General features: G+C 41.2%; 1 protein-coding gene across 1 annotated transcript in view; it reads right to left on the bottom strand.

The window, feature by feature from the left end:
- LOC135711522 (muscle-specific protein 20-like) overlaps positions 1-18,253 on the bottom strand; it is a 169,595-nt gene that overhangs the window by 892 nt on the left and 150,450 nt on the right. Inside the window, exon 3 of the mRNA XM_065234392.1 lies at positions 16,490-16,610. Within this exon, the coding sequence (XP_065090464.1) occupies positions 16,490-16,610 (121 nt within the window). The remainder of the gene's footprint in view (positions 1-16,489; positions 16,611-18,253) is intronic.

The following is an 18,253-nucleotide window of genomic DNA, read 5'->3' as shown; positions in this document are numbered from 1 at the left end:
CCAGTGACATGAAACATGCATGCCACACATTATCCTCAAGCCTTCATTAGCTCATGCTTCAAGGTTCCAAACATTCCCACAGTTCATAAAATCCTTACATTGACACAATTGACAAAACCCAGACATTCCCACAATCCAAACCAAAAGTTCTCATACTTCAAACCATCAGCTCGGTGGAGGTTTACAATTGATTGCTTAGTTGCACAAGTGTAAAACACCACTTCAAATTAAATTATTGCGAACGCATTTTCCCATGCAGCACTAAACGATGACCCATGTTTTCGTCACCTCAAAACATTCCCAGATAGCGAACCGTAAATTGACTCTTCCTTCTCCGAACCACATTTGTTCCCATACACGACACTTATAGCCAATCGATAATTCTTGCTTATGCACCAATAAGCCTGACAGACGCCAAGCGCATCATGTTACAAGTCACAGCGCCGAACTCTCTTTCCCATTTGTTTTAGCGTCGACTTCTCTCTTGTTGACAAATTTCTAATTGAACTCTTATTGGTTAAAACGGCAACTCCAAGCGCCTCCCCACCTAATTGTTATTTGTGTAGAATTATGAAGATGTGTAGAGTTTAAGTAAGATGTAACCAAACTGGTACAAGAATAAACATTCATTATGTGAACCCTCACGGCGACTAGTCGATGTCTAAGAAAGATATCACATGGCCTATTACAAGAGCGCTTCCATTGTAGCAATGGACGCAAAACGTGGTCAGCACTCACACATTCATCACGAAACGGTTGCTTTCCAAAGTCGACGACGCATCGATAATATATATGAACTGCCGATGAAGAACAATGAGGAGGCCACACAATGGTTGCTGCTAAGTACCTGAAAGATTCCAGGGCGGAATACTTCACACATGACATCCCCGCTGAGAAGCCCTTCAAGATAGTCATCAGAGGCTTACCGAACTTCGACCCCAAGTCGATCGAAGAAGAGCTTAAGGACCGTTACAAGCTAGCCCCAATCGCAGTCTTCCGGATCACGAGGAGAGACGAAAACGTAAAAACGTACCCGGATTGCCTTTTCCTGGTACATTTCCAGAAGGGAACGGTGACGCTCAATGCGTTGAAGGCTATCCGCTCCATCAACTTCATCATTGTTCAATGGGAGCCATACCGTGGCGGCCGTCACGACGTCACCCAGTGTCAGCGTTGCCTGAATTTTGGGCTTGGCACCCGGCACTGCTACACCAATCCGCGCTGTGGCAAATGCGCCCAAAATCATGTCTCCTCCGAGTGCATTGTCGACGAGTCGGAAACGTGCAAATGCGCCAACTGTGGTGGAGCTCATCAAGGGTCCGACAAATAGTGTCCCAAACGCGAGGATTTCAAGCGGATCCGAAAACAAGCATCCACATGAAGCCAACCAGGACGGAAGAAGAAAAACACTGCGGCATTCAGGGCACGGTCAAGCAAATCCACGGGTGCAATCCGGTCCCCGTCAAGAAACGTCTGGTGCCTCAGCTGGGTAAAGCTCTCCACCCCCCCCCCTGGATTCTGGAGACAACCACCAGCACAAAACGCCAATCCCGATCTCTTCTTTGTGGATGAGCTGATGAAGATTTTCGTCGACATGACCAGTGCTCTCAGTGCCGCAACAAGCCCGAACAGATCCAAGTGCTCGGTAAGTTTATCATTTAGTATGGCGTCTACACCTTTAACTATTGTCACGTGGAACGCTTGCTCTGTACGAGCCAAAAAGTTCGAGCTTGCTGAATTGCTCCGCACGCATAGTATCGACGTGGGCCTCCTATCAGAGACTCATCTAAAGTCCGGCGACAGCTTCTGGTTGCCTGACCACTACATTATTCGGCTTGATCGCACCAGCTCCAGGAGGGGGGGGGGGGGGGGGTTGGTGTTGCGGTCGTCGTCAAGAAACGAATAAAATACCACACTCTGTCCCATATCCGCACCTCTATCATCGAGGCCCTTGGTGTTGAGGTGGACTCGTCGACTGGATACGTCCAGTTCATCGCCGTCTACTGCCCTCGACAGTGTGCCGCCAGCAGTGGACTAGCGGCTAAATTCAAGAAGGACCTATCCGCCATCACCGTACCGGTTCCCGCTTCGTAGTTGGAGGAGATCTAAACGCTCGCCATGAAGCCTGGCGGAACTACCAGCAGAACCAGAACGGTCGCCTGCTGTTCGACCACTCACAGCATGGGCTGACATCACTCCGTTTGATTTTCGGATGAACCAACATTTATCTCACCGGCGGGCAACCCATCGACGCTAGACCTGTTCCTGACAAATATCGGCTTGTCCAAGCCGGCAGCCTTGAACGAACTCAGCTCCGAACACCAACCGGTGCACAGTGGGGATTTTTGCAACAAAAAGGCTTGAAATTGTCTGCCGCTGAAACCTTACATTGTAGCATATGACTTTCTTTGGGAAAAATGTCAAGAAATTTATTTTTCATATTTTGAATCGGTGCACGCTGTAATAAGTGCATGTTTGGAGTCTATTTTGCCCTAAAATCCCATATTTTCTGTAGTTGATTCAAATTTTCAGTACCTTTTATCAGAAGTAGCCAATATATTTTCTAGTAGTCAGCTTATGCCTTTTAAAAACTATTAAAAACATATATAGGAGAGTATGGGGTCAAATAAACCAGATTGTTTGATAAAATATAAAAGATTTCCGAATTTAAACTCAATGTTAAAAATTTAAACATGAGATGCACAAAACACTCAGAAACTGGATTAAAATAGACTAAAGGACAAAACTGATTTAAGTGCATGTTTTGAGCGTATTTTTCCCCGGTATCTCATATCAAAACAACACTTTATTTGAAAGATTTCTGCCGCTGAAATGCTAACACGAGATTTAGGTTTTCTTGAAGTAAAAAGGAATCTAAGCATCCAATGTGCTTGTTTGCTGTGTACGTACAAATAAATACATGTTTAGAACCTGATTTACCCCAAAATCCTCTATCAATTGAAAGCATTTGAACTGGTTTATTGGCATTAAGGGTGTCCACGATGAAATTGCCACACTATGAAATTGCTCTAACTTTTTAACCGTTGGGTAGAATTTAATGAAAATTTGGGTGGATTTAGTTCATAGTGCATTATTTACATCCTGCAAGTTGTAAAGTCCTTTGATCAAAACTCGCGGAAATGGAGTCGAAAGAACAGCTCGTGCGTGATAAAATCTTGCGCATTCATCACGAGAACAAGGATCTCTCGCATCGTTCCATCGCTAAAACGTTGGGAATCGCGAATTCCACGGTGTCGCGAGTGATTAAGCGGTTCGAGGAACGGTTGACCACCGATCGGAAGCCCAGAAGTGAAGGAAAAAGTATTCCGTACAACACCAAAAATCACAACCGCGTAGTTGGGGCCTTCAACCGAAATCCGAACGCCTCCGTTAGGGATGTGGCTAAGAAGCTGCACCCAAGCCGAAGTTTTGTCCAGAAGGCCAAAACTAAGGCTGGGCTTCGAACGTTCAAGGTACAAAAGGCCCCTAATCGCGACGAGAAGCAGAACAAGTCCGCCAAAACCCGTGCCAGGAAGTTGTACCTCAACTTGCTGACGAAAGTTGAATGCTGCATCATGGACGACGAAACATATGTGAAGGCCGACTTCAAACAGATCCCCGGCAACCTGTTTTTCACGGCCAAGGATAAGTTCAGCGTTCCGGAGCATGTCCGCACTCAGAAGATGTCCAAATTTGCGAAGAAATTTATGGTTTGGCAAGCCATCTGCACGTGCGGGAAGCGGAGTGCACCTTTCGTGACCCAGGACACGATGAACGGACAGGTGTACATAAAAGAGTGCCTCCAGAAGCGGCTGCTTCCTCTCCTGAAGGCCCACAACGTCCCAACAATCTTCTGGCTGGATTTGGCCTCATGCCACTACTCCAAGGACGTGCTGAAGTGGTATGGGGACAATAAGGTCAATTTCGTGCCGAAAATGTTCAACCCTCCCAACACTCCGAAGCTCCGCCCCATCGAGAAGTACTGGGCGATTATGAAGCAGCACCTTCTTAAACGACCTAAGGTAGTGAAGACAGTCGAGGAACTGAAGAAAATATGGGTTTACATGCAAAAAACGGTTGATTCACAGGTTGTGCAGAATCTTATGGCCGGGGTTAAGGCCAAGGTGCGGGCATTTGCGTATGGACTGTAAATAAAATACGAGTAAATGGTAAAATGAAGTTTAATAGTTATTTTTCAATCCCTGAAAATTTGATGGCAATCGGATGAAAACTCGAATTTTGCGAATCAATTTTGTGTGTGGCAATTTCATCGTGGACACCCTTTAAATAGAAATATCTCTCTTTTAAAATTTCCAAATATACCATTTATAAACCAGGAAGTGAGCTTTTATTAACTATTGGAAACATTCATAGGAGAATGAGGCGTCAAATAAGCCATGTGTCAAATGTACAAGTTTGCTCATTTTGATGGCATATTAAAAAATAAATGTGTACGCTGTACAAAACACTCAGTAAATAAGTTGCAATAGTCTAAAAGACCAAAATTAACCAAGTTTAAGTATAAACTTTGTTTTGCACCGGTACCCTTGTTACTTGCTTTATCAGTTTTGTCCTTTAGATTATTGTAATCCACTTTCTGAGTGTTTTGTGCGTCTCATATTTAAATTTTTAATATTGAGATTAAATTCGATTTTTTTAAATTCTGGTTTATTTGACCCCATACTCCCCTGTATATGTTTTCAATAGTTTTTAAAAGGCACAAGCTGACTACTAGAAGACATATTGGCTACTTCTGATAAAAGATACTGAAAATTTGAATCAATAAAGTATCATAATAGGAAAAAACTACAGAAAATATGGGATTTTAGGGCAAAATAGGATCCAAACATGCACTTATCACAGCGTGCGCCGATTCAAAATAAGAAGAATAAATTTCTTGACACTTTTCCCAAAAAAAGTCATATGCTACAATGTTTGGTTTCAGCGGCAGACAATTTCAAGCCTTTTTGTTGCTAAAATCCCCACTGTGCGGTGGTGGCTGAACTGGACTGCAACGTGGCTCCTTCTTCGACCCTGCGCAAGGACTACCATCGCGTAAACTGGGCCCAGTTTGGACGCGTGGTAGACAAACACATCATCGACAACCCGTCGCTTGACCCCGTGGAGGACATCGATCGAGCGTTGGAGGGACTCCACCAAGCCATAACCGTGGCTGACGAGGCGTGCGTCCGACGAGTTCCTGTGAGGGGTAAGTTTATTGCCATTGATTCCCACACCCAACTCTTGATTCGCCTGAGAAATGTTCGTAGACGCCAGTTTCAGAGGACTGGATATCTGGGCAAAAAACGTGAAATGGCCGATCTGAACAGGCAGATTGCTTCCAGAATGGACTCACTCCGAAATGAAAGTTTCGTCCGTGTTGTCCAGAATATGGACGACCGCTCCAGACCATTCTGGAAGGTAGCCAAGGTCCTGAAAACTCATCCCAAACGCGTTCCACCTCTCAGAGTCGAAAATGATGACGATCGGCTTTTACTCACCCCACAGGAGAAAGCAAATGCGATCGACGAGCATGTCACTTCATCGCATTTGATTAGCTCAAATATCCAAAGTCCGCTCGAAGATCAGGTTGCGCAATGCGTTCAAAACTTAGGTGCCTCCCTTGTGTCGTCCATCGGGGGCTATGACTACAGTACAACAAATTTGATCAGCGTTGAAATGCACCAAGAACATGAAGGCTCCCAGGTTTGACGGTATATTCAACTTGATCTTGAAGAGACTCAGCATGAAAGTGCAATCTTTTCTAACCGCTATCTTCAACAGATGCTTGGAACTGCACTACTTTCCAAGCATCTGGAAAGTAGCAAAAATCATAACAATCCGCAAGCCCGGTAAGGATCCAACATTGCCTTCAAGCTATACAGACCAATCAGCCTCCTTTCAGCGCTGAGTAAATTGTTCGAGAAACTCATTCTCAATCGTTTGCTCAAATTTGTCAAGGAAAACAACATTCTCCTTTCGGAATAGTTCGGGTTCAGTAAGGGGCACTCCACCAATCACCAGCTAGTACGATCGATGAATAACATCCGCAGTAACAAGACTGTATCCAAGTCCACAGCCATGGCATTGTTAGACGTTGAGAAAGCGTTTAACAATGTTTGGCATGACGGACTTGTGTACAAGCTTTGTAACTTCAACTTTCCTTTACATCTGGTTAAAATCACCCGTAACTACCTCCAGCAAAGGTCGTTTAAGGTATCGTTAAATGGTTGTCTTTTAGACACGTTTTCCATCCCAGCAGGAGTCCCGCAAGGCAGTCTGCTGGGTCCGTTGCTTTACAGAATTTACACTACCGACACTGCTCCCCTCGGATATGGTTGCGTGTTTTTCCTGTTCGCAGATGATACCGCAATAGCCGTCAAAGGAAGGATGCCTCGCGAAATAACGAACAAACTTCAACGACGCCTTAACGCCTTTGCTGATTATGCCAACACGTGGAAAATCAAAATCAATGCCTCCAAAACTCAAGCGATCATGTTCCTCCATCGGCAATCGCCCAAACTGAAACCGGCCCCATCTTGTACTGTAATCATGGATGGCATAATGGTTGAGTGGTCTGCCAAAGTAACCTACACATTTAGAAATAACCAATTTTACACGTGACGTAATCCATCTTTGACATAAAAGATGAGACGTAAGCAAACATTTCATGTAATATTAAGTGCTCCGAGACTGAAAAGTTCGTTGCTCGACGAAAAGAACGTTTGATTGAGCTTTATTTCGCGTCTGTTATGACTCAAATTTATGTCAAATTTGACGCTCGTATATGTCACTCTCAGAGCACCTAAATTTACATGATTTTTTCTAAGTGTGTATCTCGGGATGTTGTTCGATGAAAAGCTCCTCTTCCGTTTGCATGTAGAAAAAACTGTAGTCGAGTGTTCTGCCTTGGTTAGGTGTCTGTATCCGTTGATTTGCTGCAGATCCCGTCTCTCAAGGGTGAACAAACTGGCTGTTTACAAACAAATCATAGCACCTGAGATCCTCTACGCAGCTTCGGTGTGGGAATCATGTGCACAGACTCACAGGAACAAAATCCAGGTCGCTCAGAATAGAGTGCTGAGGATGGTACTTGATCGTCCTTTCGACACTAGAATAACAAATTTACTCGAAGAGGCACACACTTAGAAATTACTACTTTTTACGAGACGTAATTCAGCTTTGACGTAAATCGTGGCACGTAAACAAACATGTCATGTAAAATTAAGTGTCCTGAAACTGAAACATATGCAACTCGACGAAAAGTGCGTTTGATTGAATTGATTTTCTCGTCCTTTTCAACTGATTCTTATGTCAAAAGGACCGCTTGCATGTGTCGGTTTCAGGGCACTGAAATTTACATGACTTTTTCGTAGTGTGCAGTCATTGCCAAAATAGATTAAAGAATTTAAGACTAAATTTGCACAAAAAAGTAATATATCAGAACATGCTTTGATACGAGGGAGGCGACTCTATCTACGATGCAGGAAAAATTGTGTTTTGCTGTGGTTAGCTGCGTGCACGCTGAGTAGATATGAAGAAGATTGATGACGATTTTGAAGATTTCCTGCAAAAAGATGATGCGCGATGCAAGTAGATACAAGAAATCAAAGAAGATTTTTTGAAGTTTGATTCGCTAGTGTGAGATTTGTAGAGCATCTAGAATTAAGATTTAGATGTGTCGCCCCCTCGCTTTGATAAGCAATTTGTATATATGTAGTAGGTTAGTTGTAGTTGTTAAAAGTAGTTATAAGTAGTCTCCTTTTTCAAATTTAAAACAAACCAATCCCACCAAGGTGGTCATTCTCTAAACAGGCCTGATAGGACTAGGAACTGTAATTAATAATAATTGAAATTTCAAAAGAACTTAAGTTTAACAGACGCATCTGTGTCACTTGATGAGTAATACATGTAAACCACACAAATACAAGAAATAAAGATCATTTAAAGTCAAAGTCAAAAGCCTCAACTCATTTTCGCTTCGGACGGTGTGGTGAGCAGGCAGCAGAAGCAGCAGTAGGAATGTGGTGGCAGGTTAGGTAGTCCACTCTTCTACCCAACAAGCAACAATGACTGGTCGTGGCAAAGGACTTGATAAAAGAGGTGCCAAGCGTAATCGCAAGGTTCTTCGTGATAACCGCCATACGTCGTCTGGCTCGCTGTGGCGGTGTCAAACGTATCTTCGGTCTGATCTACGAGGTGTGCAGAAGGTGTTCCTGGAAAATGAGATCCGTTATGCTGTCACCTACACTGAACACGCCAAGTGTAAGCGGTCATGGATGTGTCATCTACGCTTTGAAGCGACAGAGTGTACAGTTTCGAAGGTTAAATCATCACCAACTTTGGAAACAAAACGGCCACCCAGCTTATTACGACATGACAGCGCCGCGTGGTGAGAAAATTCCGAACTTCTGTCCATCAACCTTTAGGTCTTGATCCACTGAACAACTTTGCGCAAGACAATAACCTTCTATATGTCCAGGATAGCGAGATATTCCATGTTGGTCCCTATTAAAGATTGGACTCGGAAAACATGAGACACACAAAAATGATCACTAAAAATTCATTTTAAATCGAATACTTCTCAAATTTTCAGGGATTAAATAACTATATATTAGCTATGTTTTGGCATAATTTATTTATTGAATTTCCTCCCCCAAGCTGAATGCTGGTACATTTCTCTTAACACTGCTCATGAGATCTTGGGCGAGGCTTTGCCCATCTTCCTTACACAATTTCTCCCAGTTTTTCTTCAAAGCTTCATCGGTTTTGAATGTTTTTCCGCTTTTCTTCAACTTCTTCTTTATTATCGCCCAAAACTTTTCGATCGGACGAAGTTCCTGTGTATTTGGCGGGTTCGCCTCCTTCGGGACCACATTTCCATTCGCGGCCGGTAACTTAGATGAATCTACAGCTGTTCTTAATAACGTTTTGAAAACGTGTACCAATCAACTAGTTGAGCAAAAGTTTGTTTCTTTGAAAAATTCGAACAGCTGGTATAATTTGGATCTTTTGCGTCTTTAACGGAAAAGGGACAAATGGTACAAAAAGTTTTGTAGATCAAATAATGATAATCATTGGAATAGGTACACAATCGCGTGTAATAAGTATTCACAATCGATAGAGAAAACTCGTTGTGAATATGTTCAAAGGAAGATTGATCAGCATCAAAACAACAGCAAAGAGTTATGGAAAATTTTGAAATCTTTATTTAAACCTAGTAATTGCAAACCGCGGTCCATAACTTTTAATGGCACATTAGAACAGTCAGAACAAGTAATTGCAGCTAGGTTTAATGATTATTTCGTAGACAGTGTTTCATTGATTAATCAATCTGTTGAATTGGTCGATGAACCTGACGAAATAAAACAGCCAGTTAATAGTAGTTGTAGATTTGAAGTTTTGCACCCAATTACATTAGATGAACTTAGAGTTATTTGTTTTTCATCATCTTTCTGGACCTTATTAATAAATCATTGCAGAATGGACTTGTGCCACAAATTTGGAAGGAATCCTTAGTGGTTCCTATTCAAAAAGTTGCTGGAACGATTAAAGCCGAAGAGTTTCGTCCCATCAACATGTTGCACACATTAGAGAAAATCTTAGAACTTGTTGCTAAAGGCCAGCTGTTGGAGTATTTGAATAGCAACTCTTTGTTGATACCAGAACAATCGGGATATCGGGAAGGTCATTCTTGTGAAACCGCGTTGAATTTGGTATTAGCGAAGTGGAAAAATAACTTGGAGTGTAAAGATACGATTGTTGCTGTTTTTTTGGATCTTAAACGCGCTTTTGAAACAATTTCTATGCCCTTATTGTTAAGATCAATCAAGCGCTTTGGAATTACGAGTACTGCATATAAATGGTTTGAAAGCTATTTGTCTGACAGAACTCAACGGACTGTTTTTAATGATTCTGTTTCCAGTCCCGTGGGGAACAACCTTGGAGTGCCCCAGGGAAGTGTATTAGGGCCCCTTTTATTTATTATGTATATTAATGACTTGCGACGTGTTTTACGGTTTTGCGACATTAATCTTTTTGCAGATGATACTGTGTTATTCATTGCAGCTAAGGATTTAGAAGTTGCCGTCTCACACTTGAATGGAGATTTGCAGTATCTAAGTAGATGGTTGAAGTGGAAGCAGTCAAAATTGAATACAAGTAAAACTAAATTTATGGTAATTTCGCGGAATCGATTAAATGAGAACGTCTCTGTTGTAATTGATGATGAGACTATTGATCGCGTTCAGGAGATTAAATATCTTGGCGTGATTATTGGTTGTCGGTGAAGCAAAGAATTGTATATTTGATTATGGTGTTCATTTTTAAAGTAGTTAACGGTTTGCTGTCTCGATATTTTGTGTGATCGAATTGAAAGAGGGAGTGACTATCATAGATATAATACTAGAAACGCGGATGAAAAAAGAACACCACATTTCTTGACTTGCGCTTCACAGAATTAATTATTTTTTAAAGGAACAAATGTTTTCAATTCGATGCCTAGACACATTAAACGTGCAACAAAATTAGCAGAATTTAAAAGACATTTCACACGTTAAAACTGTCTTTTGAATGGTTATCCAGTGATTTTTTTTTGTTATGAATTGACAAATTATGTATCTTGACGAAGTAATTTTTAGCGGATTATTTTGTATGGATAGCTGTTATAACGACTTTTTAATAATTATAGTAGCACTGCAAAAATTATTTTGTTCGCCACGATGCTGATGATGGATTTTTGATATCGTGGTAGGGGTAAACAATAGTTGCAATTTCCAAACCTACGACTGGATGCCTTCCTTCAAATAACAACTGAAGTGCGGTAAAAAATCGGTAGAACTGTTTCAAACACACAGTTGGTATTTGAGCTGGTCGGTTTTCATCTCTTTTTGCCAGTGGTGGCGGGGAGGACACCCCTCACCATCCCTCTCCAAAGGGGGAGTTTGGTAAAGAGAGATGAAAAAACCGATTTGTACCTTCCTTAAAAGTTGTCCTAGCTCGCTTGTCTAATATCTATATACAATCTTCACACTGCCGTACTCTAACGGAACTATCAACTCTATGCTTTCATCTACTCCATCTATATAAAAATTAAAAATTACCACTACAGTCTGTTATTTGAAATTAGCATCTTCAACTATGTAAATCGTTGACTTCACGTAGAAGTAATACTAAAAACATATAGTCAAAGTATTTCTGACATTGCTGAAAATTATGATAGCATCAGATTGCGGGGTTACTAGTGTAATAGGATGCTTTGTTGATTGTTCATTAATTCTTGATTGCTCGTAATACTTATGACTATTTTAGGTGGACAAAAAGGCGAACTAAGAGGTGGACGCCTGAGCTTTTCCACATTTATATCGTTGTGGAGCAACTGTAAACTCTAGAGGGAATTTATATCTGTAACTGAAACCAGTTCGATTTTGTTTGCCAACCTGGTTAAAATGTCATATTTAATTATCTTAAAGATAAATCGTCCAGCTCAAACCTTAGTAGGGGTAAGAGGTGGGACCATCATCATCATCATCACATTAACGCTAACAGGCTGGCGTAATGGCACGAAGCGAGATCCGGCCAGAACAGCGTGGGACCACGGTGAGAGCGGAGAAGGGCAGCAAGCGCTTCTGCAAGCATTCCTCTCGATAAATCTGCCCGTTTATGGTGCCGGTTGTTACGAACGGCTTGCTGTACCGTCCGCAGATCGCCTGCCACAACATGTACTTCTTCGCGAATTTGTCAATCTTTCTCTTCCGGAACTTTTCCGGAACCTCCATGCGGGACGTACCGACAAAAAACTCGAGGCCGGGGATTTGTTTGGTGTCCGCCTTGATGTATGTCTCGTCGTCCATGACGAGACAGCCTGGCTTGAACAGCCACTCACGGTACAGCTTCCGCGCACGCAATTTGGTCACCGTGTTTTGCTTGTCAGTCCGGTTTGGCGCCTTCCTGACCTTAAAAACACGTAGCCCAGCCCGATTCATGGTCTGCTGGACGAACCACTTCGACGAATTGACCTTTTTGGCCACGTCTCGGGTGGAAAGGTTCGGGTTATTCTTAAAGTACTGCCTTATCTTCAGCGCCTTCTCTGGGTATTCCGTTTTCGGTTTTCGGCCGCTTCCAGCGCGCCGCTCGATGGTCTTCGTCTCCTGGAACATCTTCACAATGCGGGACATGGTGGAATGGTGGATTCCAAGCCTTTTGCCGATCCATCTGTGCGACTGACCAGGATTATCGATCACCGCGCCCAAGATTTGCTGGCGTAGCTCTTCTTGTTTCGAATGCATCTTGAAAACTACTTGACAGATGCACACATATACATAACACTCTAAACTAGTATTTCCCAAAATTTCATTAATTTTTACCCACGCGATAAAAAGTTACACCCAAAACAAAGTGTCGCATTTTTTCCGAGTCCAGTCTTTAGGTCAAATACCATATGCTACGTGTACTCCATTTACGCGAATTCGATTTACGCGGTAATATTACTCGCGCTCTTCGGGGGTTTTTTTTTTTTTTTTTGTCTTTATTTTAGAGATTTTTAGCCTGAGGCTAGTTCATCTCTTAGGCGCTCTTCGGGGGGAGAAAGTACACAAATTTGGATTTGAAAAGCTGAACGCGAGAAATCTTAACCAGAGTGGTTTAGAAATTTTGTTCTGTAACATCCGAATCAAGAATCTAAACAACAATCGCCCAGACCCGTGTCGCTTCCGTTCAGCCTATAGAGCTGCAGTTGTTAATCAACTGTTAAAAAGTTCAAACAAATCGAATAGTGAGAATGATACAGGTGTAAACATTCTAAGCTTGATGTGCTGTTTACCCCTGCTGCGGTTCAAATCGAAAATGAAGACGTCCTTTTCCATTGGATTATGGTATTGAGACTATAGGAATGGCACAAATAAATTGTATAAATTATGCGGCTGGGTGGTCTACGAAAACAATAACTCACGATTGTCTGCAAAAACTCAAAGAGGACAAACAGTTGCCACAGGAACATTCTATATTGATCAATAACAAAAACAGTTCTCATGTTGCTGTTCGACAGTTGGAAAAACTGCTTGAGCGAATCGCAAATAATTTCAAACAGTTTTTTGGAGCATACTTAGCGTTGAGCGACATTGGAGTGAAGAAAAGAATGATTAAATTCATACTGAAGTCGTTCGACATAGAAGCAAAAACGCTGTTTGCGATAAATATGTGAACATGCTAATAAAAGGTCGATTGAAAGTTTTGAACCAAACTTTGATCAAAAAGCGAGGTTTGGGAAGGAAAAACAAAACCGACGCAGTCAGAGAAAGCAAGGGAACCGAACATCTATTTAGTGTAATTTATTGCAGATCTATCACATCATATTGTTCCGTTATCTACTATGAAGTTTACTTTTTTAATTAGAAAAGCTAACTTAGGAAGGACTTTCATAGCTGTTAATCATAATTTGCGTCGTACAGAATAGTAAATAAATTAACGTTTACAGGTGCTGACTAACGGCGAATATAAATGTGGGAAGTAGCTCTTGGATATGGATCAAACCGAGGGGGGCGACACATCTAAACCTCAATTCTAGATACCTAAAAAATCTCATACTAACGAATCAATCTTCGAAAAATCTTCTTTAATTTCTCGCATCTATTTGCATCGCGCATCATTTTTTTTGCAGGATATCTTCAAAATCGTCATCAAACACTATTTATCCTGCATCGTAGATAGAGTCGCCCCCCTCGGATCAAACATTGATTATACTCACAAACACATTTATAATCTGCACTTCAAGAATAAGGTAAGATTAATTCGTAAATTGAGTTCTAGAGAATTTAGAGTGACTTTAATAAATACATAGCAAAAGAAACCCGGCCCGAAGGACCGATGATTACGATTCCGATTCGGTTCCCACACTAAGATTGTCGAATATAATCGAAGATCCATCACACGCTTCCAACGCTACGCCATCATTATCACCCGCGCATGTGAACTCATCTCGCAGCTTATTGACAGTCTCTAACCGAGGTTTCTTCTGCTCATAATGATAGCTTTCCTTTTCGAAGCTGCTCTGGTAACAACAATAATGGAACTTATTAATAAGGATTTATTTTCCTTAAGAATTTCAACTGCATTGCCGCACTCAGAACATCGCTCTCTCCTGATTCAGAATCCACACATAGAAAAGCGCATTCGTCAAATTCATCCACTTCTTCATCAATCTGATCTGCATCTTCTAAATCATCAAGTCAATCGAGTAAATGTTCAGAAGCGGAAGAAAAATCATCTTCTTGTAGCTCATTTTCCAAGTGTATGCGTAGTTCAAAGCTTTTGAAACCCATTTGTTTGGTCTATAGCAATTAGTGACGTTTAACGTACGCATACTAGCGGGTTGATCGCTGGGCAAAGTTGTTTATCATTTTCCTCTGGCTAACCTAAAAACTGTATGAAATTAGATCAGTCAAAATGAGTTTGACAGCGATTTGTTTTGTATTTTCCTCGGATATTCACTAACACGCTCTCATTTGTCGTACCAATACAACTGGACGTGAAAATCACTTTTGATTTTTTTTTTCAGATCACGATCACATTTTTCATCTTCAAGTTCAGGGTGATCGTCTCGCAAGCACCAACGGATGTGACCTTCGAGTAGAGATCGGCATCCCTCAAGGGGGACGACTCTATCTACGTTGCAGGAAAGATTGTGTTTTGCTGTTGCTAACTGCGTGCACGCTGAATAGATAGAAAGAAGATTAATGACGATTCTGCAGATTTCCTGCAAAAAGGTGCGGGAACTGAAAGAAGAGTTTTCGAAGATTGATTCGCTAGTGTGTAATTTTTTGAGCATCTAGTATTGAGATTTAGATGTGTCGCCCCCCTCGGCATCCCTCTGAGTCTTCCACCCACTCATGCTCATGCAGCTCATACTCTAAGATTGTAGAACAATTTTGAAGGTTACTTTTTAAGTTCGAATATGATTAATATTTTAAATGTTGAAGGAATTTAAACATAGCCGTTGAAGTCGATTAGTTGCAAAGCCGGACCAATCCACCCGCGGTTAATACTTAGTTCGGAACGATAATCCATGACCATCACATTCCATTTGTTCGCCTTTTTCCCACGTGCTCGCACATTAGTATCATTTCTTATCACACATATTGTGGGAATTGAAGTCCGAGCCGTATACAGTATACTATTCTCATCAATTCAAATCGTTTAAAATTAGTCCAAAACAGTTCATCAAGGAACTATCCTAACTAAGATTCAAAAACTCCCACGTTCTTATTAGATGTTTAGGGAGAGATTAGACACACCAAAAAACCATCAGACTTTCAACCGCCTGCCTTCCTTTGGCAAGGTGACAAGCGGTGAGTGAAGTGAAATCAGCTGATTTCATATCCCGAGCGCATCACTTGGTTTTTGAATGTAGAACCGTCAGTTAAACGACCTACTGGTGTGTAACTATTCCCGCTCACAGCGAACGAAGTTGCTCCGGTCGACCCCGTTGCTCTAGTGATGGTTGCCCGATGCGAAGAGCAGGCGAGAATTTGACGTAAACAAGCAACCACGTGCTTTTGGTTTACTGTGGTAGTGTTATTATAACTTAGGGGGAAATGGTGTAAAATGCGCCACCAGGATATTTCGACACATGGATCAAATTTTGATTGCACTAACAGGCAGTATTTGGAGGTAAAGTTCTATTCGAATCTTTAAATTTAGTATGCTCACAAAAAAGTTATAAAAATAAAAAAAATATTTGAGTTCATTTCGGTGTTCAACGGTTTGTAATGCTGGGTTTAGACTAGGCAAGTCGAATGATCAACTCAGTTGAATTCAATTGACTTGAAAAGTTGAGCCTGGTTCAACTTTTTTTCAATTCAAGTGAGTTGATCAAGTCAGTTGAATGGCATGGTTCACACGTTCAATTCGCGTTCAAGTCAGTTGAATTCAACTGACTTGATCAATTTACTTGCCCTGTCTAAACCCAGCTTAAGAGTTTTCATAGGCAGAAATTAGAGCATTCCTAACATTTGATATATTAATCAACTTGCTGCAATACCAGCGTCGTGATCTGTGTAAAAAGAGAATGTTTTTCGATCAAAAATTAGAGTTTTAATGTATAAAGTTCTGAGTTTATGGTGGGACAATATGCGCCGGTGGTTTGGTAGCTCCTAGATACAGAAAGTGGGTTCTAAATGCAACCTAAATTTATACTTCCCGTAATAATAGCGTACGTTTAGCGCATTAATGTATGCAGCCTACAGAACATCTAGCAAAAAGCATAAATCTTACGAAAAATAAAACGCTATTTTCATATCAATCATTTTCTCGCTGATGAATGCACATTTTCACATGAAATTTTCGGTAACATCAAGAGGATTATTCAGACTATTGAATGCGCTGAAATAGAATGTTTATTTTTGATTAAAATGCAGTGAAAATCGATCATTTCCTAACGAGCACGTATTACCCCATACTCCCCTGCGCTTACTCCACTAATACGGATGCTTACCGCTCTACCGACGGCGAAGATTGTAGTAGTGACCAGTGCAATGTTCTTCTTGTCCCACAGGTCGGTTGTCTGGAACAGGTCCACATCGGTTACGCCATATTTGATGCATGCCTTTTGAAATCTGCAAAAAAAAAAACAAAACTAAATTTAGCATACTGCTACAACTTTTTTTCCGCAACAATTCTCGCGTCACTTTTCAAATAGACCAATGTAACATATCCACCATTTTGAGCAAATCGAAGTTGAAGTTCGACAGATTATTATTTTAACTGTTTAAAAACAATACATTTTGCATTACTATTTTTAATGTACTCAGTATATAATAACGTTGAAAATTCAGAAGAAACGATAAAATCACAATTTTACTTTGAATTTCATGCTACAACATAGAAAAAAATCGAATAGGACGTTTTGACAAGTCGAGTTGTACATCGGACATGTTACATTGGACGATTTTTCTCAATGACATAATCAATGAGTGTTACATTGGACGTTTTGTCTACATGATATTAGATTCCCTTTCACAGATTTCAGAGTATAGTACCTAACTTTAGATTGGCCCCGCCTTTGGAAAATGAGCACCAATCATGTTAGGCAGTCCGAATGACCGAAGTAACAATCATGTACCTATCATTTCAAACTGTACATTGGACAATTTTTTATCAATGATTATCTTAAATAAATGAAAGTAAATTTGGATGGATGTTTTTGTATCACATACAATGACAGAAGAGCAATAGTTTGTATCGCTTAACTCGATTTGTTTACATTTGTTACATTGGTCTATTTGAAAAGTGACGCGAGAATTGCAAACGACGATGATGGGCGCGAAACAAACATGGCGGACGACGATCAGGGTCGCCATCTGTGTTGCCATGGTTGCCACGGGCTCGCGTGTTGCGGAGTATGTCGTCGCGCGGCCATTATACACTTTTTTCAATATTCTAAAGCGCACATCAAAATCACGAGACATCATAAGTAGGCATCAATGAGAGCAATCGATAATCCGCGTCACAGGGCACCAGAAGCGACAGAAGTTGCGACGCGACGCTTCGTGAGCCGCCAAGCGAGAGAATGCTCCTGGTGCGGCTGTTGTCGTGGTAGCTTTACCTCCTATTTTCAGCTACCAGGCGGCACTGGTAGAAAGAGTAAAAACAAAATCCTCCTTGGTCAGTGGGATTCATTGAATGATTGAAAATGTAACAGTTGAGAAAAGAAATCACGTGGTTGCTGCGTCGGCATGTGTCAGAATTTTCTGCCGACTGATTCTTGTTAGAATTACATGATTCAGTCAATGTGACATGATTGAAGCAAATCGAACTAAATAAGGTAATCGTAATTTATATTTTACTCAAGGTTATACTGCACAAACCATCGTCACTTGCAAACGTGGCAAAGCTGGGTAAGATTTTGTTGCGAACTTGCATGTTCGCCGCCTCTCTACGTGCGCCTTACAACAAAACACGCCATTTTGTAGCACTGGGTTTAGTGCACGTTACAGATGCGGTTAAAACTTAAACTAGGTTTAGCAACTATTGCTTCATCGCTAACAAATCGCACAAACATGTCTTTGGATAAATAAGTCTTTCACAAGTGCTTAAAAACGTAAAAATCAAACATAGTTTCCATAAGTTTGATCATTTTAAATAAATTTCCCTTTCAAAGTGCAAACAAATTCGCAACATTTCGCACTGCTGGCTGCTACAACGGACATCGTAGCACCCGGTTTCTGGCAGTGGCACTGCATTCAAAGCAACCCGGCTC

Source organism: Ochlerotatus camptorhynchus, unplaced genomic scaffold, assembly GCF_037179485.1.
Source record: "Ochlerotatus camptorhynchus isolate MF236.1 unplaced genomic scaffold, CSIRO-AGI_Acam_v1.1 ptg000433l, whole genome shotgun sequence".
Classification (NCBI taxonomy): Eukaryota; Metazoa; Arthropoda; class Insecta; order Diptera; family Culicidae; genus Ochlerotatus; species Ochlerotatus camptorhynchus.
Note: the sequence above shows the minus strand (reverse complement) of the source record. Positions and strands in the feature narration are given on the sequence as shown.